This window comes from Apteryx mantelli, chromosome 30 (assembly GCF_036417845.1).
Source record: "Apteryx mantelli isolate bAptMan1 chromosome 30, bAptMan1.hap1, whole genome shotgun sequence".
NCBI lineage: Eukaryota > Metazoa > Chordata > Aves > Apterygiformes > Apterygidae > Apteryx > Apteryx mantelli.
Genome location: NC_090007.1, coordinates 2,411,042 through 2,434,553, shown reverse-complemented (window position 1 = coordinate 2,434,553; position 23,512 = coordinate 2,411,042). Strand labels below are relative to the sequence as shown.

The following is a 23,512-nucleotide window of genomic DNA, read 5'->3' as shown; positions in this document are numbered from 1 at the left end:
TGATAGTTCCGTCTGGATGAACAGGTCTTAAATAGTTTTTCCTCTGTGATATAAACACAAACAAGCTTTTCTCCAGCAGATACAGTGTCCATCTTTCTAGTTATGTTCAATTTCTCTTTTAACAGGCATGCGTGTAATCTATGGGAAGAAACATATCCTGGTTTGCCTTACTAGTTGGGTTCCTGGTGTCTTGCTTCTGTGTTTTTTGGATAAAGAAAGTGTCTGATTTTACAGAGGGGCAGAGAGACTCTGAAGAATGTCTGATAGTATCAGTTTTTGTCATCCTGTTTCCTCAAGAAATAGTTGTTATGAGAAAAATCGAGATTGGATTTAACCATGATATTAGTGGTGTTATGCCTTTTGGGTGAGAGAGGACTGTTCTACTTCCATATTCTGGAAACAATTCCTTTATGAAGCTAGAAAGATGGTAGTACTTAGATGATTCTATAGTGTGTTTTGAACTTTTTCACTTTAATTACTTTGGCTCCTATTAATACTCTATGTAGAAATGGCAACTACACATATGGAGCAAAATGCTTCCTTTTTGAATAGTATTAATTCTGAATTATGTGAGACATGAAAATAACATTTTCAGATCTGAAGGAAGTGATGCTCTGGTCAAGTGGAAACTAAGCAGAATAATATTAGTGCATTCAGTAGTGTCTCTTTGTGTTTGTGAATTTTATTATCTGTGATTCTGAATCTTGTTTTAAAAGTTTGAGTATTTGATGTAAAATAAAGAATAGAATGTGCACGACAGGGATGCTCACTGAAACACCTGAGATTACTCTGCATCTCTTCCAAAATCTTTTATTGCTCACTCTTTCTTTCCCTAAAAGGGAATGGCAAGAATAATTTAAGTTTTTTGTTTGTTTGTTTTGCATTTCAGATTGTGCAGTGAATGTCCATAAGAACTGCAAGAATTTACTGGCTGAATGCAGCAGCATCAGACCCAGGGTAGGTTTTACAGCTTGTTCTGTAAATAATGGTGTTTGACAATAAACTGAATTTAGTGCGAGTGTTTTAATTTAAATCAGTATGGAATCTTGTTCTACATCTCCAAGTCGAATAGTTATTAACGTGCCTTTATACTAATTTATGAGAATCTATGTAGGGAAAACAAAGTGAAACGTTTTATTGCTTTACTGAAAACTAATTACCATTGTTTGTGTCTGTCAGAACTGTGACTTGCCCTTAGAATGCTCAAACACCATGACTTGTTTTTGGAACATAATTGAATTATTTCTTGCTTAAAAAATGGATGGTCTTAATTTGATACCTCTGAATTTTGTGCTACTGTATTTATAAAGACAGTGTCACCTCAAAGCTGAGAGGAGAATGAGTAGAGAGGAATTTGATCACAATAGCTGCATATTATTTATAAGCTGAGCAATGGAGAATAAGTGCTTTCATTTTTGAACTGTGATAAACTTTAAATCTTGCAAAGGTGTTCACTTTTTATCTTTGTCACAGAGGTGCCTAAGATTGCATGTAAGGTCACAGGTTGGTTTCAGATAGCTGTGTACCTGTCATTTTTCATTCTGGTATTGTATGTGAAAATCATTTCCTCCTCCGTATAACCATTTAGACTTGAGGGTTTTTTAGTTTGTGTTAGCCTGTGACTGCTGATTTCAGAGACTGACAGCAGATTAGGGAGTACTATGAGAGGGAGAAAGAGCAGAACAGCTCTTTCTGGGCAATTAGAAGTTAGAGGAAACACTTTCAGCCTCTGGTGATTTAGGATGTAACCTTTTTGAGGGCAGATGTGTGGTTTTATAAATCTATCTACCTACCTATATAGGTATATCTATATAGGTATCTGTATACATATATAGGTATATAGACATACATATATACTTATAAACTTTTAAAGTCATTGTGCATTTGTCTTTCAAACATAAATGTTCAGTTGCTCCTATGCTAAATGCAGTAGGGATTTAATTTCCACTCTTGACTGTCTCCAAACTTTCATGCTTGAATCATCCCCTGCAAACCACTCCTGAAGAGAAAAAGGAGAGGTAGCACAAAACGATAGGGGGAATGAAGTCGGAAGTGAGACTCGGAGTGAAGTGAGACCCCCCCCCCCAAAAGCCATTTGTTGCAGACTATTATTTATTTAATTTGTCTACCTTCTAGATAAATTCTTTCTCAATGAATTTGGAATATCCTAGTGCTGTAAGAACAAGAAAGCTGTGTGGATGAATAAAGGTGCAATTTTAAATGGACAGTATTAATTTTGGTTGAAACCAAGCATTGTCTGGGTTAGTTAAGTTTAATTAGTATTGCTGTAAGCTAAACTGCAACAAAGTGTAGATGAAGAAGACTGCCAACTTAAAGGGTTTGCTTTCATTTACTAGATTATCTATGATCATGACTTTAATTCAGCTGTAACTTTTCCTTTTTGGTTCAACTTCAGTCTGGCTGATACTTGATGGAGTATTTATATGTAATGTCAATGTCAATATACCATTGTTCTGGAATGTGAAAAAATCAAAACTGCTCTTGTGTCAAATCTCTTATATTTTCAGTATGAAGCTCCACTTACAGTTAGTGTTATATGATAGGGAAAATATGATTCATTTTGGACTGAAAATTTGGTCTGTATGTGTAAGAATATTGTATTTTTTCCTGTAACAGAAAGATTTGCAGCACAGACCTTCTGGATCTCCACAAAGTTCGTCCCAGTGCATTTCCCCAGGTTTGTACTAAAGAATGATTTCTGTGCTCAAGGCTTATCTGTTCAATTGTATTTTTTTTCTTTAATATGTTTTAAAGGCTATACACAGTGTGTTATTGAAGTATAGAAAAGGTCTCTTTTAATAAGATGGCTTCATTTTTTTTTCTATTGGGAATGGCTTAGAGGCTCCTAGCAATCTCCTGTGTGTTTTTATCTTTTTATCTTTTTATTTTCGTTTATACCTTCTTGCTGTGTAACCTCAAAATATCATGGTGAAAAGGGATCAATAAGCTAGTTTCTCATTGATTGTCTATTCTCTGGCCTCTGAAAAGACTAGAACTGTGAACTTTGTTTTACATCAGATTTTCATAATTGTCTATTTAAAACTTGCCTGCAGCTACTGGTTGCTAGAAATCTCTAAGACAAGCTAGCATAAATGGTCTGAACATAAATCTTTGTTGAAAGAAAGTGGGAAAAGGGATCTGGGGAAAAAAATAAGAAGAAAGAACAGCTATTCTGCAGCATGGGCTTTGAAATAGCTTTTTGCTACTGGAAAAGACCAAATAGCTGGTTTTTTCTTTTCTTTTTTTTCCTTTTACCTGGTTTTGCTGAATTCTTTGGCATGTTTACCATCTAAGAGAATTCTTCTCAAACTGTGCGATTGTGACCTTTCTTTTTGTTCAAATTCCAGAATTTGAAAACAGTACTTGTAAAAGGGGCAGATGGTACTTTTCAGTTGTACATCGAAGAATGACTTTTTTTTCCATGATATAACTGTTAGATTTGAGACTGATTACATTGTCAGTTAAATTTTAAAAACTGTTTTGTTACATATAAAAGAAATTGCTTTAGTAATTACATAAAGCAATATAGAGACACTGTCCATCCTGCTTTTGATCCCCATTATTTGGGACTAAGCTTACTGAAGTGATGATTATATACTTGCAAACACAACAGGCATCAGAGTCACAGGTCTAAGACTTAAATGGCATTTTAGTTGGTAGAAGTTATGAGGTCTGCATTAACAGAACAGATTTCTCAGGCTCTAAGATGTTTGACAATAGCTAGAACAGAATTATTTTTCCTTACAGTTGGTCTATTTGGTTGCTTTGCTGGCTATCAGAAACACAACTGATGAGAATGTCTGGGTATTGCATACATCTTTGTTAGGTATCCTCTGACTTGCATTTCAAGCTTCTACTTCTTTAGGAAACGATCCTTACTGAGAGATAGCACAAAGGGAAGAATTGTTATAATAAGATAAGTGGTCGTTTGTGCTGCTAAGAATGTTTTTGTCCACTTAGGGGAAAGTGCAGAGACTAAAATAGGAAACAATAAGGAATAATGAAAATAGGAAAAGTTGGCCATAGGGCTTGTCGTTGAAACTGCTCTGTGGTATACAGTCTGGTCTGATGTGATAGGTTAACAACAATCGATACGGGCTCTCAGCAGTGTGCAGACAGTGCTAATTGAACTCAGAAAATGGCTTTTTGTTGGTGCAGGCTCTGCTGGGCAGGCAGTACTTATTTTCCATAGTCAAAAGCAGAAGTAGGAAGTTAAAGGAACAGCTAATAGCACGGGCATTGTATGTCTTTACGCACAGTATAACACTGCAGACATCAATGCCAAGCAGAAAAAGCCAAAGGTGTGGTATCAACGTAAAAGAAAAATACATTTTAAGAAAGGTGCAAGCTGTGCCCCCTTCATATTTTGCCTCTGGAGGTTTTTAGATTTGACCTAGCAGGGTTGTGAAACAACCCCTAACACTGTGAAACAAAACTTTATATTCTTGGTGGGTGAAGCACAGTAGGAGAACATGATGGCTGATGATTTCAATACTTCCCATATGGAAACGGGTTGGCATTTATTTTTAAGTCTCTCTTCAAAAAAATCCTCCTTTGCAGGTCTTGTTAATATCCACTTAGTCTCCTTTTTTTGGGACGATCAGCTTGGAGCTCATCACTTGGAGATGATGGAGGAGGAAGAGATGTATGTCAGTTTATCCAGTTTGTTGTAGATTGAGAATTAGCTGTGCAGTGCAGCTGAGAAATTTTGAACCTGATCCTGGGAGGTACCAGGAGAGGTATTTCCAGTGGGTAAAAGATCTACTGATATTGTTTGTACTAAAAGTCATTGGTGAAATCTCATCTGCAGCCCTGCATACAATTCTAGTCAAGTGTTTTAAGGAAGAGAACTGAAAGACAAGCAGGTGTAGAATACAGGATATTAGGAAATCTGGAAAAACCTGTCTTATGAGAAGAAACTTGAATACCTTGGTTTAGCCGTGTTTTGTTGAGCAAAACAGAAGCAGAGGGAGAGATGACTGTTGACGAAAGTACGCTGAGGAGTACATACTAAGAAAAAGGAACTATTTGGACTGGATAAGCAGCAGTGTTGTCAAAAAAAAAACAAGCTATAAATTGGCCATCAATAAACCTAGGCTGGAAATTGAAGACACTCTTGAACTGCTACAACAGCATGGTCCTGAAGCAGCCTCCCAGACACAGTAGTGGGAGAGAAATTCAGTCTGTGTGTAAGATAAAGCTTGCCTGCAATAGTAGAGACCTGGGCTCAAGGATCCATGAGGTCTCTTCCACTCCCATGTCCTTAAAAGCACTTTGAAGAAAGGGCAGCTGCAGGCCTCATCAGTGACGCAAAGTTTTGAAGATTGTCTGGCTGATTCTTCATCTTTGACTTCTCTGAAGTTCCTTTTTTAAAAGGATGTATTTTGTCTCCTGTTCCTTATCATTCATTATTAGACATTAGTGCTAAATAATTATATCCATTTTTTATAAGTCTGTTACAGGCTTCCATGTATTGTATAATAGTGATTAAAGTTTTAAATATCTTTCCAGTTCACAGTCTGTCTAGATTTAAAAAGCATTAAAAAGCTGCAGTATTAAAATTAAATTTAGCTCTGGTATCTATTACATTCAGTGTGTGTGCATGCAGATATAAATCACTATGCAGCAATAAGCATTGCAAAGAACTTGTGGTTTTTATGTGATCTCAGATTTTTCTTGTTTGCCATGAAATGTTCTGTGCCCTTATACGGCAGGGTGTGAATAATTGTGTGTAGATTCTGGTGTTTTACTAAAGGAGAAGATACTTTGCAATTTCCACACTAAATGGGCACAGTAGGGACCAATTTCCTGCACTTCAGACCTGCTGATTTAGCCAATACAGTAAGTTAAGTGGCAGCTTTACATTTCTAGAAGGATCACAGGTAGTATAAAAACAGTGCATCTCTGGGGCCACTTTACTGTGCCAAGTCTTAGGGCAGCCAGTAGTGAGCATGGGGAATACAAATTCAAAAAGCAGCGGCAGAAGCAATACAATTCCAGCTCATCCTGAGCTGTCTTTTTGTGGTTCCTTTTCAAGAAAATGGAATGAGAATGTCTTTTTGGACAATGAGCTCTTGACATCCAAGATCCTGTCTGTTCTCCGTCCACATTCAGAGAGAGGTTTGAGAGCAGGCGATCTGCAGTGTACGCCTCATTTTCTGAGTACCAATTCAATTTTTGCCTCTCTAGCTGCTTCTTTGAAGGAGCAGCCCCGAGGTCTTCTCCTGGGACCGGATGGCACCCCAGTATTATCGCGGAATCTCGGTATGACTATCGCCCAAAGAGGAAATTCTCAATCTTCACTGAATACTGCTGGAGCTGTTAATAAATTTGGGTAAGTAAACTGCTTCTCTTCTAATTCACTAGCTTCTACTGCATCCCCCCTTTGTAAAAGTAAAACCAATTACAGTACTAAAACAAGAGCTCACATTTATTTTCAAGCTCAAAAGAGATTCGGTCAGCTTCTAATGCTGAAATTAATTTAAAATATCCCCTAAACAGTAAGCTATTTGTTGGTTTAAATCAACACCTTCTCTTTAGTCCCCCTGCACTATGCCACAAAATATTATATAAAATAGGGGACTATTTTAGTAGCTCTGTCTAGATTTTTTTTTTTTTTTCCATGGGTATATTAGACTTCAGATTTGTTGAAATTCAGCAATATTTTCTGAGATCAGTTATTCTAGATACTACTAGTTCTGACTAGTGTAGGAGGCAGCAATGTTTTAAATTGCAGTATACCTTGATTAAAATAGTAGACAAACTCAAAACTATATACTGTTTATATAGTTATGTCCTTTTAATATGTCACAATTATGCTCAATTCTCAGTGAAAGTGCTCTTTGTACTCTGAACTGGATATGGCTTGTCACCAGGTGATGTCTTTTAAAATGTCATACCAGAAGTTGCATGCTTGTACTCTTCTAATTAAAACTGTAACATTTCAATGATTATTGTTAAGTTACTCAATTGATTTGACTATTTAAAGTTGGAGTGCAAAGATAGCTTTTATATATCTATTTTAACTTAATTGCACTATAATTAAGGAAAGATGCTTGTTACAGGAGTTAGAAGTTTTGGGGGTTTTTTTAGTCAAGCAACTTGAAAAAAAATATGTTAATGTTCTGTTCTGGTCCCTCATTGTCTAATTTCTTTGGCCGTTCAGACTAATTTCAGGAGACATGGATGAAGGGGATTCTGGATTTATAAAATTTAAGCAGACATTAGATGATGTTGCCTCACTTGCACCTTCAACATCGGACTCCATTTTTCTGGAAGGTATGGAATTTCCGTGCTTTACAGGATTTTATACAATTTCTAACGCAGTCTTAACAAAACAACACAGATTTTTTTACTGTTGTTGTTAATGATGATAATGAGGGATATGACTAGACACAATTTGCTGATCAGTGAAATTAAATGTGCTTTTGATCCAGATGCATATTCTGTGTCCCTCCGAAATGAAATAGAAACAGATGCTCTTGAGTTTGAGGCAGAGTCTTGGAGTGTTGCAGTGGAACAGCCTTATGCAAAAAGGCAAAAGAAAGAAGTTATAAAAAGGCAAGATGTCATTTATGGTAAGAATATTTGTTATTTTTATGAATATATTTTTTTTATTTCATAGTGCTACCATTTTGAAATGAAGTAGAAATCATTGTTTTAATTGGCTTCCTATTTTGACTTGTGCTTGGAAACTAAAATTTAGTGAAGATTTTCATGTCTGTTCCCTGTCTTAGTGTGCATAAGTTCTCCTACTAATACTTCTGAGCAACCCAAGTTTCCCATATGCCTGTGTAAGCAACAAAGTCCATCTGTACAGTTAGGGAATATCCCTAGCTCGACTGCGCCTGGGAGATGTCTTTCAATAAGTAGGGTCAATCTCGGTCACTACTTAGATGGGAGATTAGCAGGACAAATTTAAGAACTTTACATCAGTGACATTTGTATTCTTTTCTCAATGATGATATGATACCTTAACAAAGCTATATGGGCAGCCCTGGAATAGTTTGCTTCTATTGAGATCTAGAACAATACAAAACAGAGCTAGAAGGAAACTTAAGATGTCATCTAGTCCTCACTGTTGGGCTAATGCACAATCAGCTGCACCTGGAAGTCACAGTTTTGTTTAACTTGTTCTTAAAAATCTTTGAAAATGGAGATTTCAAAGGTGCTCTATGCAATTTGTTCCAGTGTTAATCCTTGTGATGACAAGGAAATAGTTATTCCTGATGTTTGCTATGAATCTCTCTTGCTGCAGTGTAAGACTGCTACCTCTTGTCTATCTTGTCATGCCCCTCTGATACTGAAAACAGCTTATTCTCTTCTTCTTAGCAGTTACAAGTAGTGTTGCATGTTTCTGTCTTATATAATAGGTGTAGATTACACTAATTAGATGTTTCATCTGGACGGATGGTCTGCATTAGACCAGAATTTCTCAGGAGTTACTTGCTTTCTTTTAAAAGGAAGATTTTTTGTTATTTTTACTGCAAAGCATATTTGGAAGTACTTAAATTCAGAAACTAGAAATGTGTATTGCATCACTTAAAATTGGGGAAGGTTTTATGGCCTCAAATATGTATCAGTATAGTTCTGTTAGTGGTTTATACTAGTAAGAGGTAAATAGTAGGCATGTTTTATAGATCCAGGATAGTCAGTCTAGCTATTGTTATTCTGGTGATGGGTTTGCTGGTTGCTTGCAAAAGATGTTGCCTTTCAGAGTCTGCTCTGTGATATCTTTACTAGTCATTGCGCAGCGTATAAATGACTCATGTTTTTTGTTTTTTTTTTTCTTCTTGCCCAGAACTAATGCAGACTGAAATGCACCATGTCAGAACACTGAAAATTATGCTGAAGGTGTACTCCAAAGCCATGAGAGAGGAACTGCAGTTCCCAAATGCAGTCATCAACAAACTTTTCCCTTGTGTGGATGAGTTGCTGGAGATGCATGGGCAATTCCTGCTGCAATTAAAGGAGCGACGAAGGGAGTCCTTGGAAGAAGGCAGTGACCGAAATTATATTATCCAGAACATTGGGGACATCTTGGTAAAGCAGGTGTGAATTAAGTTCTACCAACATCAGCTGACACTATTAAATTCCTAACTTTAATCTTACATTTAGCTTTTTGTCCTGTAAAGCTCGAATATAATAGGGCCTTCACTTAACACTGGGTTTAAGATTATCTTCCTAGTACAGTGTGTGATTCTGGCTCCCAGGAATACATCTGGTCACAAATAATGTGGAATGTTCATTAAATGGTTTTCCTTTGGGTCCATGTACATGTCTGTGTTGTGGTATGCTACTGCAAATGATTCAGTTTTATTTTTCATCTGTTCCAGAAGTCAAGTAACATATTGTTGGTGTCCTTCCTGATCACAGCTCTCCTGCATTTAATGCTGACCATTTTGATTTTGGCCCTTTAAAAATGTAGTAAAGATCCTTTCAACTGATCACTGCTTCTTCTAATTTTAATGCCCTTTTTGGTCTGGAGTGGATGCAAAACAATTTCTTTCATATATCATGACCATTTTTTACCCTTCACCTTTTACAGCTCTCAGTCTTTGGAAGTGCAGAGGCCCAGAAGTCCTTTTAAAAATTCTCATTATGACAGCAGTCAATTAATATTGGTTGTGTTATGTTATTCCAAGCTCTCTGATGTCACACTGCATAAATCTCTCATTTCCAATAAAGAGGAAATTGAAATATCAAAGAAACATTGTCTCAGAAGTCAGTTACCATAAAACCTGGTTAAATCCAGGTCTTGTAGTGTATAGGTATATTGTTAATGATTCATGTTTTCCATCCTTTTATTTCCAATTAGTTTTCAGGCGAAAATGGGGAGAGAATGAAAGAAAAATACGGTGTGTTCTGTTGTGGTCACAATGAAGCTGTCGGTCACTATAAAGACCTTCTCCAGAGCAATAAGAAGTTCCAAAACTTAATAAAGGTAAACAACAATTAGAAACCTTCCATTCTGACTGAGCAACATACACTTGACTACTTTGGGTTTTATTTTGTTCTTGAAGATATCTTAAATTTGAATGAACAGAATTAAAGAAGCGTGATCTTGTTATTTGATGGTCTGTTAGCTTTCTATATTTTTGGTCTCTTGAGCTGTTTGGACACAAAACCACAGTTAGCAGGTGTTAAATTTGAGGCAGGCAGGTATTTTCTTTTGAGAGTGTGTATGACTGGGACTAGGATATTTGTTTTATTCATGCCTCTGTCACTGACTGCCTTGATAGGTGACTGCCTTTATGAATTGGTTTGATAAATCAAATCGGTGATTAATGCTGTTGATAAAACGCTGTAGAAAAGGTAGGTATTATTGCTCTAGTTCTGCCCTGTCATCTTTCCTGTTCTGCTCTAGTCATCTTTCCAAAGCCAGGAGATTGGCTCTACGGCATTCTGTTATCTGCTCTGCACTGTAATGTGCAATTAATAGGAAGGGCTGGGGAAACACAGCCAAACGGGAAGCATGTAACCTGAATCTTAGATGGCATTGCACAGTCCAAAGTATTCTCATTTTCCAGTCATTAGTAAGCGATACTGTGTGAACTTTCCAACATGGCTCTGTAGTTATAGCTCTTCTTAACTAGGTGTCTTCAAAAGTGAAAAAACTCTCCTTTCAAGGAACCAAATAAGTGAACAGAGTGAGTTTTAAAATATATAGCCTCGGCCCTTGACAAAAAAAAGAGCTTGGTATTGTATTCTGCTGCCAGGATTGTGTCGTATCTGGAGTCAGGCCAACTATTGAGATTCTGATGTTTACAGTCTTCTCTTTCTAAACATAAATTTATTTCTGTAGATCAACATAGTGGTGAACATAAAGTGATAAAATAAATACGTATTTTATTCATTATTGACATAATTTGACTACTAGGTGGTTGGGTCTGATTTTAAAAATATAGTACTTTCTACGTATTTAAGAATTGATCCTATTAAAGATATAAAAAATATAGATAGTTAGCAGATAGGCAGTCCAGCTGTTCAAATTTGGAACTTTCTGTGCTTGGCTCCAGATTTAATTAACAGTAGTTGAAAATAATACTTAAAATATTTTTCTAGTAATAGAAGCAAAAAGTAATAAATTACCTTTTTTGGTTGCTATCATGAGTTTTGCTGTAGTAAAAGAATGCAGCTAATTTTGTGGTGCTATGCCTAGTTGTACAAAAATGTTTTGAGACAGAAAATGTGTGAATGGAGGGGGGAGGGAGTTAGAAGAGCAATATATACAGAGCACGTGAATGGTCTGTCTTTTGTTTTCTAGAAAATAGGCAACTGTTCCATTGTGAGGAGACTTGGTGTTCAGGAGTGTATCCTTCTAGTTACACAGCGCATCACCAAATATCCAGTGTTGGTGGAACGTATTATTCAGAATACCGAAGGTAGTTTGTTTAATCTTTCCTAGATGCCTGATAGTTGTCTGCTGATCCTTTTTCTCCCGTGTTTTGCATGATCTTCCCTCAGACAAGGAGAACAGGCTGGTACTGCCTTATACCTGCTTCCTCACTTCTTTATTAGCTGAAGATGTGGTTCTAGATGCAGATCCAGATCAGTTACACCTCATCAGAGGGTCAAGAGCAGGAGTGTTCAGTTTCAAGTCTACCACTGTGAAATCATAATAATTAAGCCTGTCAGTTCATTGGGGATTTAGTGCTCTAGGAGTCATTTTAAAAATTATTTATTTATTCTTATGCACTTGGAAATTATTGTTAGATATTGAGTATGAAACGTTTCATGTTAAAATATGTTTGGAGGGCTCGTTTTGCATTCCAGAGTTCAAAATCTGACTAATTGCTACTCTTCCCTCTTTGTAGCTGGAACTAAAGATTATGAAGAGCTGACACAGGCTCTCAGTTTAATTAAGGACACGATCACTCATGTGGATGCCATGGTAAATGAGTGTGAGAAGGGGCAGCGCCTTAAAGAGATTATGCATAGAATGGAGCTAAAATCATCTGGGAAATGCAAGAATGGGCTTTTCTTCCGGAAGGATGACATGGGGCGGAGGCGGCTTCTGCTGGATGGGATGCTGTACTGGAAAGCTGCATCAGGGCGACTCAAAGGTAAAGGACTAGGAAGGGGAAAAGTGCAACTAGGAAACAAGATTTCTCTTTGTTTAGTAACTGTTTATTACCGATTGATTGAGTATAAAGTAGGATGACAATAACCTGCTTGATTAATAGGATGTTGGAGGAAATAGCACTTGTTCTATTCTTGGCTTGTCCAATAAGCATCTCTGTAATGGTGCATGATAAGTCCCTTATGCTGTTTGCTTATTATCTGTCTGATCTGCTTCCCAATTCAAGTGGAAGGTCTTTAGATAGATGACAAAGCTTTGAGTCATACTGACTTAGTCTCCTGTGGAAAGACATTATCTTGTGCGAGCTCTGGTTCACACTTTGAAAAGCTGTGTCATGTCAACCCCATGACACCTTCGTTCTACATAATGCCTGTTTTGCCAGAAAATTAAAGCAGCATCCACCAGTGAATGTTTTAACAGCTTCATGGCTCAAACGTTCAAGGAGAAGCTTCACTGGCTCATATAATGCAGCTAAGAATCCCTGGTACTGGTACCTGGAACATCTGCAGTTCCAGAAGAATCTGCTGTTGAGGCAGACAGCGTTCCCTCATGAGTGTTTGAGTCCATGTGTAGCGTGCCTAAGCAGGTGTTTTCAAGTTTTAAATGGGCTGTTTGTATTCTGCTGGTTCTGCACATGTACAGGCTATTTGTGGGGATCCCAAGTGGAATGTGGTAGGAGACCCAATATTGCAAACATTGACGTGTCCCTGTCTCCTGTGTTCCTGTCCCACGGGAAATTTAAGTCAAGTGATTTTGAGTCTGCATCAGTCTTTTTGATTTAAAATAATTTATTTTTTGTCTTTCTGTTTCTACCATAGATATTCTGGCAGTCTTGTTAACTGATGTACTTTTGCTGTTACAAGAAAAGGACCAAAAATATGTATTTGCATCAGTGGTAGGTATTGTTCTCCTTAGTTAATACATTCACTCACCATATTTATGAAAGTGACAGTAACTACAGAAGAAATACAGATAGAAATGTTAGATACTTGTTATGGCAGCTTCAGAAGGAAAATGAAGTTGTTAAACAAGTTAGCTATTACAGAGTCACTTCTCCTGAAGCAGTCCTGGTGCTCCTGCTGTCTCTTGGTACAAAACAACATTCCTTTGCATCAGTCTGCTCTAGCTGTGGCATCTCCTGTGGTTTTCTGATGCCTTGAGCATGTCCTGGGGTTCACTACTTCCTTTTTTTCTTATGATGCGACTTTCCCTTTCACTAAGCTCTGTTATGCTGCTATTTATACAAGTCATATATGTTAAACATGCTAGAACTCTAGTTTGAAAGGCACTTGCAAATAAGGCCTCCTTCTGTATGTTAATATGAAGGGAAGGAATCTTCCACTTCAGCGAGGGAAATGGTAAGCCCATGACCATAGTAACCTATGACTTACTGGAGGCTGAGAATTTTCCTGAAGCAAATGTAACCAGCATTAAATGCAAAAGTAATTACTGCAGCACTTTGGTACATTCAGTAGATTTGCCTGTTTTTCTAGGGCATTTCCACGGGTATCCTCAGAGCAGTTAATTGTGTACATTTTGTACTGATCTGGTTCAGTTCTGACTGTAATGGAACCAGGAACAAAGAAACTATTTATTTTATGTAATTGGTTTTTTTGGATATATATTTTTTTCAAGACATTAACATTAGAGCTGAATTCTAATGGCAAAAGCTATTTGGGTGACTTCAGGGTTATAAAAGCAATGGCTTTTCAAATTGACCATGTTCTAATGCACAGAATGGGGATACTTTCACAAATCATAATGGCTAACTGAAATTGCTGCTTCTTGCCTTTAACTTGATTTGCTTTTGCTTGACTTGCCTTGCTTGATTTCTGGAACCCAGTGGGAATGTTCAGGTGGTTAAATCCATGCATGCTTTAATGCTCAACCAGCTACTGAGACCTCTTGTTTTTGGAATGTACATTCTATATTCAGTGTTTTGATCTATGGTTGATGAGTAAAAAATGACAGATGTCAAAAGTGTCATGCGAAAAGGCTGTAGTAGTAAAGTAATAATGTTACAACATTACAGCTCATGATGGCCCTGTATAAATAGGAAAGGGGCGGGGAGGGGGAGGTGGGCTAAGAAGCACTAACCCTAAAGAATGCATGTAATATAGTGCAATAAACTATATTTTGTTTCACAGGACTCTAAACCACCAGTTATCTCATTGCAAAAGTTGATTGTAAGAGAGGTAGCTAATGAGGAAAAAGCAATGTTCTTAATTAGTGCTTCCTTAAAAGGACCAGAAATGTATGAAATTCATACAAGCTCAAAAGAAGAGAGGAATTCTTGGATGGCTCACATTCGCAGAGCTGTAGAAAGGTAAATTGTGAATGAAAGCCGGAGGGCTTGAATTCTTGCTCATCTGTCTCCTCTTCAGCAGGCCTCATAGGAGTAACCTTAGCTAACAATACATTTAACTATCTCAAAACTCTTTTTTGTAAGAGTGAAGCATGTACTTCTGTGTATGCCTATTGTGAAGAAATCATGCATAAAAGATGCAAGAAAAAACATCCTAAGACTTTGTCATGTTTTTTTAAAAAAAGAAATAAATAAGGTTAGTTCACTGATACCAAATACAACAGGGCTTTGGATAAGAGAGGAAGATTAACAGAAGATAAAGCGCATCCTAGGCAAAGACATGGATTGAATCCTGAGATGGCTGTAAGTTATCTAATGTGTAAGTCAAACATCTTTCTGTCTCTCCCTTTTTACAGCTGTCCTGATGAAGAAGGAGGAACGTTTAATGAACCTGAAGCAGAAAGGAGGCTGGCTGAAGCAAGAGCTGCTAAGTTAAAAGATTTTCAAGGTAATGGCTTAGTTATATATTCCACGAACAGCTTCTCAGCATCGCTTGTGATTTATGACCATCTTGTTCTTTTATCACATGATGTGATCAAGTTTCTCCTTTATAAGTCTTTCAACATATTGCAAGACTGCATAGAAATAGTTAAATAAGTCTAATAAAATTAGACAAAAACTTCCCAATTTTTTGTTGAACAGGAAGCAAAGCTTTGTATGCTCCATGGATTTTTCCCACTTTTTTTTTTAACTGTTAATTATATCTGTATGTTTGATGCTCTAAATGTAAAATGAATAATAATCTTCTGAATTTAGCATTGTACTCTTACAGTGATTTGGAGGGCAGAACTGAGTTTGTTTCTTTCTTTAGAGCGTTTGAACATGAAAGATGACCTGATTCTGCAAAGTCTGACTGAGAAGCAACAGATTTATCTAGAAATGTCTGAAATGAATGGCTTTGAAGACCATTCCCAAGGAGTCCGATCTAGACTACTTCTTCGGGGGGATATCTCAGAGAATCTGCAAGGAGAGGTGATTTTGAAGTCTGCAGTGACAGAAGGTAAATGCAATGTGGGAATGTGTATGTGTTTAAACAGATGCAAGTGTGGCTAAGCACACAGTATCTAAGTATGGCTTGTTGGTCCTGAAAATCTTGTAATAACATAACACTTAGTGCTGTTCAGATTCCTTGGTCTCAGAACCAATCTGCAAGATAGGTAAAGCACACCCTGTGTGTTTAGGTAGAGAACCTTATCTACAGCTTGGATTATTTATTTGTTTATTTAGATCGGAGGGTTCTAGAACAAGACAGCCTATCTAGGGATAGCATAGTTAGAAAGAGAATAAGCACAGACATCACTTCGAGTTTGACAAAAACCCACTCAAGTCCTAATAACCTAACCTTATATTCAAGGAGGAGGTTATCTTCATATGTGCAATATGAAGAGCCTGTCATAAGGAGTTTATCATAAAGGAAAATCCATCTGTACTGTACGAAAGCTCTCAAATTGCCTGATCTTTTGACATACATAATGATTGAAGTATTTTTTGTGACTTGTTAGCATGATGCAGTTGTTCCGCTGTGTAGACCTAGCTGTTTAAAATGGCATGTTCTCCTCTTTCCTAGCTGAAAATCTCCAAAACCTCATCTTCACTCACTTGGGCAATGGATACTGTCAGCCTGAAAATAGCTTTGGGTCGGGACTCCCCAAGAGAGCAGAGACCTTTGGAGGATATGACAGCAGCCCCTCAGTTTCAAATAAAAGTAAGAAATAGGGCTGTGGGGGCCAAGTGCAGATTTTTAGATGCCATGTGGTATCAGCATGTTGTATCTTATGCTTCCAGTACCAACACTAGAGAGCAGAGTAGGGCTCTTAGTTGGTGTTTGCTAAGGGCATTATTTATTACCTGAATCCGTACTTTCTAATTACCACAATTCCACGTAGCATTTTAATTTTGATGAAAAATTAAGCTTGAAAATGCAGGGAATTTGAATTCAGCTGCCTGTTTTTTATTGTTAAATCATTAAAACTTTTTGCACTTTCTTTCGTATCTGCACAGTCACTAAAGGGTTGCTGAATTCTTGGATAATATAAATTGTCCTGTTGGCACAGGTGGTTTATCAGCTAATTAATGAAATAAATAGAAATACTAGATACTATTTCTTTCCCTTCATTTTTATTTCGTGCATTTATTGAAAAATGAAACAGTCCTTATCTCACTGGTTGTTTATCTCTAGAAATTGTTTCACTTGCCTGTGAAGGGCTATATACGTCTGTCAGTCTGTAGTACTCTATGCAGTATGGTTTCCCTCTCCCCCTACCTCCTTGCATGTTACAGCAGTGCTGGCTTTGAATAGGATTTTTCTGCCAACAAGTATCTCATCATTCTGGTGGCTACAGGTGATCTCCTGTTCATGCTGCTTTGTGGTTACTTCGTTTAAAGTAGTATAATGTAATTTGACCTTACTCTCCCTGTTTATCTTAACTAACTCTCTTCAAGTTTTTAATACCTTTTTGAGCAGTCACATTCTTCCTGTTGTCTACTTCTTACTTCTTTTAATCAGTATGGATAAGCCACACAGTTGCAATCTGGTTCTAACTTCAAAATCACAATTTTTTTCTGCTTGGTCTGTTATGCAGTAAGTTTTCACAGGCTCTGTGCTGGTGTGAGCCACTCACACTCCACTCTTCTTTCAGATGGTAGTTTTAGGAAGAACAGTGGTGGTGATCAGAGGCAGTGGGACTGGAGAGGCCCTGCAGTAAATCCAGATGTGCAGCTCCACGACCTCCCTTTTGATGCGGAAGAAGGATCTCAAACTGTATGTTGGGCTTATGTATAACTTGAATGTATTTCCTGACGGCCCTTGTCGTAATAGTGGTGGAGGACAAACCTCTGAAAGCCAAAAGTCCTAATAGTTGGTAGGGCTGGACTGTAACAGCATTCTGTGAAATTGCTTGACTCTGTTAAGGCTATTTGTGTGGGGCGAGTTGATGGCTTGTATCTTAGCTCTTGGGAGGCATGATAATTTGGTTTTATACTTGTTCATTTGATGCTGTATCTTTAGTTCCTTTAATGATCATGCATTTGCTTCAGTCTGGCCTCTGGCTTAAGTACTTCTGATACGCCTCCTTCAGTCTAGGGGAGCAATCTGTGTTCCAGCTGTAAACACCGTTCCCTAATGAGATGAACGTTTCCAAAGTGTTTGGCAGCACTGCCACTGCCCAAGATGTGTGCTCTAGGACCCATGTTGTTTTTGTCTTTTTCCAGAGTGATGCAGCAAGGCTGGGTGACAGAAGTGGTTTGCAGCCCACCATAGAGTCTGAGGTATGTTGCTACTGCTGTTAGGAAATGTAAAGGGAATTAGCTGTAATAATAGCATGCAAAAGAAAACAATATTTTTAATGTCTGCAGAACCACAAGCTCACTAACAAACTGTACCTTACCGCTCCTAATGCATTATGAATGCAGAGATAAAAACCCCATTAGAAAACGAAGATGAGTTCTGGGTATGTACGCAAATAATGTTTCAAAGAGCTGGCTAACTGCTTTTCCTGCATCTTTGGAAGGGTTGTATGTTCTCAGCTCACTGACAAAATTTGCCTCTGACCCTCTCATGAGTGCTACACCTGGAGCATAGCAGGAAGCGGTCATTAAATAGCTCATGTGAAGAAAACTGATGATGAAGATTCCTCCCTGGAATCCCAGTGAGATTTGGAGGGCATATTTGTGCAAAGGCTAATATACTCAAATTGATTGTGCCTGCATGTTGCTATATTGGCTACTACCATGTTAGAATACTCTTGTTGCCATGCTTCCATTGTGTGTGTTTCTGTATAGATAACATTGATTATGTTTATTATTTAAAAAAAAAAAAGTCTTAATACTGCATCAAAACAGAGCCCTCTTCCACAGTGCCTAATGTTGTCTTTCCTCCCTGCCTCCCCTCCTCAGCTTGTCCGAAGGATACAAACGCTGTTACAGTTGCTCTTCAGTCTACAGGTAAAACCACTACGTACTATCTAAGAAATTTTGTTAGGCATTAGGTTTAATGAATTTTAGGCAGGTATGGAGGAAGTACCTTGGACATATCCCCTAAACAAGCTAGAGTGAAATCCAGAATTTAAGACTTGAGTCTCAAGGAAACACTGTGTCCAGTTTTTGAAAGAACTGTAGATCTTGTCTTAAACAATTGAATCCTTTTTCCTGCTAATGCAATGTAATGTAATTCTCTTGCTGCTTTGAGCTCCATCTAATCTCCCTGCTACTGAGATACATCTAATAAAATTGTTACTGTTGATATATACTTGTATGTATGTATTTACTGTAATTTTATAATAAGTAATATTTTAAGTGATTTTGTCAGATTCAGAGTCATAGTTTTACATGCAAGAGGTGTTAATTTTGACATATGTAAAAATAACATTTTGCTCAGCCATCTGTAGTATCTTGCCATTTGTGATGGTATGTACAAGCTGGGGAAGTTAGACCTGCACTTGAAGACAAAGGTCTTGGTGATCGACTCTGGTAGATGCTGCTGTCTTTTACTTTGTTGTACATGTTTTTTGAGCCCATGGGCCTTACGATGGACTTATTTCCCCTCCAGGCAGTGATATCTCAGCAGGACAGCTATATTGAGATGCAACGAGCCACCATGGTAGACCGGGAGAAGCAGTACCGGCTGCAGTCTACACGAGGCAACCTGCTGCTAGAGCAGGAGAAGCAGCGTAACTTTGAAAAACAGAGAGAAGAACAGATGAATGTACAGAAACTTCAGAACCAGCTGAAGCTGGAGAAGCAGCGCTGGGAACGGGAAAGAAGTCAGCAGCAGAGGGAATTTGAAAGCACAGAAGCCCGGCTGCAGGAGCGCGAAGAGGAGATTCGGCAGATAAAAGATGGGCTGAGTCAGGAGAAGGAAGAGCTAGAGAGGCAGCGAGAGGCCTATCAGCATGACCTGGAGAGGCTGCGGGAAGCTCAGAGAGCAGTTGAGAAAGAGAGAGAGCGTATAGATCAGCTAAGGAAGCTGAAGAAACAGAACACAGTGTCAGGCACGTGCTCCCCAGAATTGGGGCAGGTAAGGAATTGGTATTCTTGGAGTTTGATTTCTAACTGATACCTGCTTGCTGCTGAATGAAGGTTGCCCTTGTTTGTAGCACTAACATTGTCTCAACGATGTAACTCTCTGGGAACGGACTATCCTTGTTTGCTGCTTTTGGGGGTTCATGTACCATCATCTAAAATAGCTGACAAGGACCGCAGTGAGAGACATCAGAGCTCGGTAATTCCTCAGGTGTCTATGAAAGTCAACCCAGATGTTTGATGATGAGAATATATTAAAAAAGGTAGAAACAGAGAAAAGGTTACTTTCGAACCTGGCTGATTGAAGATTTTTTTAAATACAGGAACTGCCCTACTGCAGGCAGATGATTGCAGAAGGTGTGCTACATTGGTAGCATTTTGTACAGTTGATTTCTAAAAGCATCTCCTCTGTTTCAAAGTGTGCATTTTGAGGTCTGATGAAATTGGCTCATTTTTCACTGGCTGAAAGTTCTGCTTTCTTTCCAGTCTATCATCACCTAGTGCAATCTGCTTTTTGGTTCCTGTGCTAGGTATGACATTTAAGCAGTCTGGAGTTGCTGAGGTCCTTTTCAGTTTTCAAGGACTTGCATAGTCCGAGTTCCTCTTCCTCTTTTTTCTGTTTGCCTCTGTGCTTTGAGCTTGGTTTAGCCTGTTGCATTTATCACAAAAAAGTGCAGGACTGAGGATGGTCTCTCCTCATTATCTCTTAGAGTATGAAAATACTAGTTTTACTTAGAATACCTTTTTTCTCATTGAGAATCAGATGCTGAGCCATTCCATTAGCTTCAATGGAGAAGGGATAGAACCATCTCTGCCAGTCTTGAAAACCTCTGGGAGAGTGAGCGTCTCTGGGATGGATTACTTGGAACGGACGGAGCTGATTCGTAGGGACAGTACCACCATGGAGAATCGTCCGGTTCTTGCGCTGAAGAATGAAGTGCCAATACATCTCCTGAGTGCAACTAATCAGATACAGAAACCAGCTGCGGTTCAGCAGCAGATTCCTACTAAGCTTGCCACCTTTACAAAAGGAAGCAAAGAGAAAGGTGGGAAGAACAAAGCATCTCATAGGACAGACAGTTCAGGTAAGTGTACTTGAATGCATTTTTGAGCTCTGCCAGCATCACAGGAAGACAGAATATGATAGTTTAAACCTTGGCTACCCCTATGGAGGCCAGAAATTAATGTGCTACGAATTGTTAGTGTTCTTACTGTGGTTGATAGGCCATAAAAATTCTTGAGTTAAAAGTTAAGTGTGTATACTGCTTGAATTGGAAATGTAGCCCAAATGGGTAATGCTGAAAATGGAGTGTCTTGACCTAACAGGACAGAATTGTGGTGAGAACTTGTAAGCCTGGATGTAAAATCTTCTTGCCTGATATGCCACCATAGTAGTGGTAGTGGAAAACAGCAAATGCTTTGCTTGTTCTGCGTGTGTGGAACACTTTGATGCTGGCTTAACCTTTTCTCCCTGACTGTCCAGAGTTGTAATGACATCGAATGCGATGCCTTTCTTAGCACCATTAAATACAGATTTCCAGGCCAAAATTCAGATGTTGTGTGTTTTGCAGAGCTTAAAGGGACTGATTTTGTCAGAAATAGAAACAAATAAAAATGCAGTCACCCTGTCATAGTGTAATTTGTGCTGCTAACTGCTGGGTACTGAAGTAGTGATCTCTGCCAATGATAGACCCAGCAAAAACCACTTTTTTTTTTCTACTGCTTAAAAGAGCCTTACTTCCAGCTTAGGAGAATAGCCCACAGTTTTAAGTTACAAAATTATCTTTTTAGCTTTATATAGGATTCAGACCTGGCAAGTTTACATGTCACCTAGGCCTACACTACTGTAGTGGACTCAGGGCCAAACCTGTCTGTTGCAGGAGAGGGCTTTTGCACATTGTAGAAATGTCTATGTTCTGCCTGAAGTTTAATGCAATTACGGACTTGCTTATGTTTTTGCACATAAATAAAGCCTGATATCCTCTTAGCCTGAATACCAAATGCTGGTTAAATGGGAAAATAAAGCTCTAATACCACATCTCCCCAGATTCATTTTTTAATAACTCTTACATAATGATCTCTGCAGTGGAAAAGTACTTAATGGTATTTTTCTGGAATTTTTATGAAAGGTATAAAACTCAGATATATTGATCTCTATTTTCTCATGAGCATTAGTGGGCTGCATGCTTGTTAGACCCATATGTAGATCATAGAATAAAATGGAATGAGAATTCTGTACCAGAGGCAAAATACTGTGTATTGAATTTGGTTTGTGTGATGTGTAAGGAATGCGTACTGGGAGAAGAGGAGCTCTCTGGATCCAGAACAATTGTTCTCGTGAGTTGCTTTTATTGTTGAAATTAAGCGACTGACAGGCCATAACAGCAATGTACTCTGCTGCCGAGCAGCTGTGAGACAGATGGAGAACAGAGACAAAAGTTCATCACAGTTCTCAGCATTAAAAGTAGCAAATAGCCATTGTCTCTTGAATGTTAGGGGCAATGATACTTTTCTCCACTGTGCTCTCTAATACTCTATTTTAAATCTGTGGTTGTCAGGGCTGCTGGTAACTGAAATAGAAATCCTAAAGGATGAGGAGAGGGAATGTACTTATATTGTAAGCAATCGAAGAGAAAAATTAAGTAATTTGCAACAGGAGCACCAGCTCTTTGTGGAACAGCAGCTTTCTTGGATATGCAGAGGTGCCAGTAAAATGGGCCCCAGCATGAAACAATTAAATCTATGTACTGCCAGGATGAAATACTAATTTTTTAAATATTTTCTTCAGCATCTGTTGATCAGAAACAGCTGATTCCCCCCAAGCTTGTTGGACGAGAGGAGGGTATCTTGAGAGGCAGGCGATCAGCAAGTCCCGTCCTCCCAAGCAGCCAGACCACTGCATTCCAGCCAGGTATGTCTTGACCAACTTGTTCATCTGTGGAGATGCATCAGACTTTCTGTGCAGTGTCATGAATCTTTCTTCTTTCTCTTCTTCTGTAGAATCGTATGGCCCTACTGATGCTCAGCCAGAAGCACTTTCATCTGCCTCAGCAAACTTATTCAAACCCAGTAATGTTCCTGTCCAGACCCTGGTGGCCTCTCCGCCGACTCTGTTAAATGTGCAAGATGATACCAGCAAAGAAGACGTAATTTTTTTCTAATTGTTTCCATTTAAAGATTAGTCTTCTGACATACTGTTTCAAGAACTCAGGCCCAAGTGTTCAACGTGACAGAGACCTGATGTGGATGTCTTTTCATCCCTGCCCCGTTAATACTAGCAAGGACCAGACCAGGATTACTGTTTTACTTTGTTGGCTTCTCTGCCAGCAGCTCAGAATGAAGACACAGTAGTAGTAATTTGCTTTTAATTTCTCCAAACATGGAAATGTATTGATACATGGCAAGGATATATAAATTCAGAGCATATTAAAATGCTGCTATTTACTGTAATTTGCTCTCTTTGGTAAATCTACGGTCTTTGTGGGCACCATCTTGTGAAGTAAACTGTTTTAATTGATGTCGAACCTCCCAGATTTTTTATGTAAAAAAAATTTTAGTAGTAGGCCCCAAATGGCTGAGAATTTTTAAATCCATTATTACAGATACATGGTCAGTGTAATGGATTATGCTAACTATGTTTCAATAACTAGTTAACTAGCAAGCCAGTCTCCTTACAGCCAGGCATGGCAACCGTTGTGATACCCACTCACAGGAGCCAGGCTAGCAGCTCTCTTCCTTTAGTGGTTCAGTGGAACACGTTTGATGAGCAGGTACAGTAGAAGAGAGAAGGTAAGCTTCTTAAGAGTCTTCAAGGGTCAGGAGCTCCACCTGCTTGTGGACATGAAGGGCTGGACATGTGAAAATATACAACAGTAATGAAGAGCTGGACTAAATGCACGTTTCTTCAGCCATCAGCTTGCACTAGGGAATAACTGTGTCCTTAGATATGTAGCGGGTAGTTCTCCATGTTAGTGAGAGTGGTGCAGATTCCCAAGCAAAACTGCTGAGTTGGTTCAGAATGAACT

The 23,512-nt window shown here is 38.4% G+C and overlaps 1 protein-coding gene across 1 annotated transcript in view; it reads left to right on the top strand.

Annotated features, from left to right (window-relative positions):
- Positions 1-22,937, top strand: part of ARHGEF18 (Rho/Rac guanine nucleotide exchange factor 18) — a 47,103-nt gene extending 24,166 nt beyond the window's left edge. Inside the window, exons 12-32 of the mRNA XM_067313071.1 lie at positions 890-955; positions 2,633-2,698; positions 6,211-6,355; positions 7,187-7,299; positions 7,458-7,598; positions 8,822-9,072; positions 9,839-9,964; positions 11,288-11,405; positions 11,838-12,086; positions 12,922-12,998; positions 14,251-14,429; positions 14,825-14,916; positions 15,280-15,468; positions 16,036-16,173; positions 17,108-17,229; positions 17,679-17,735; positions 18,363-18,410; positions 19,015-19,482; positions 20,245-20,572; positions 22,276-22,398; positions 22,488-22,937. Coding sequence (XP_067169172.1) covers positions 890-955; positions 2,633-2,698; positions 6,211-6,355; positions 7,187-7,299; positions 7,458-7,598; positions 8,822-9,072; positions 9,839-9,964; positions 11,288-11,405; positions 11,838-12,086; positions 12,922-12,998; positions 14,251-14,429; positions 14,825-14,916; positions 15,280-15,468; positions 16,036-16,173; positions 17,108-17,229; positions 17,679-17,735; positions 18,363-18,410; positions 19,015-19,482; positions 20,245-20,572; positions 22,276-22,398; positions 22,488-22,648 — 3,257 coding nt within the window. The 3' untranslated portion in view covers positions 22,649-22,937. The remainder of the gene's footprint in view (positions 1-889; positions 956-2,632; positions 2,699-6,210; positions 6,356-7,186; positions 7,300-7,457; positions 7,599-8,821; positions 9,073-9,838; positions 9,965-11,287; positions 11,406-11,837; positions 12,087-12,921; positions 12,999-14,250; positions 14,430-14,824; positions 14,917-15,279; positions 15,469-16,035; positions 16,174-17,107; positions 17,230-17,678; positions 17,736-18,362; positions 18,411-19,014; positions 19,483-20,244; positions 20,573-22,275; positions 22,399-22,487) is intronic.
- The last annotated feature ends 575 nt before the right edge of the window (positions 22,938-23,512 follow it).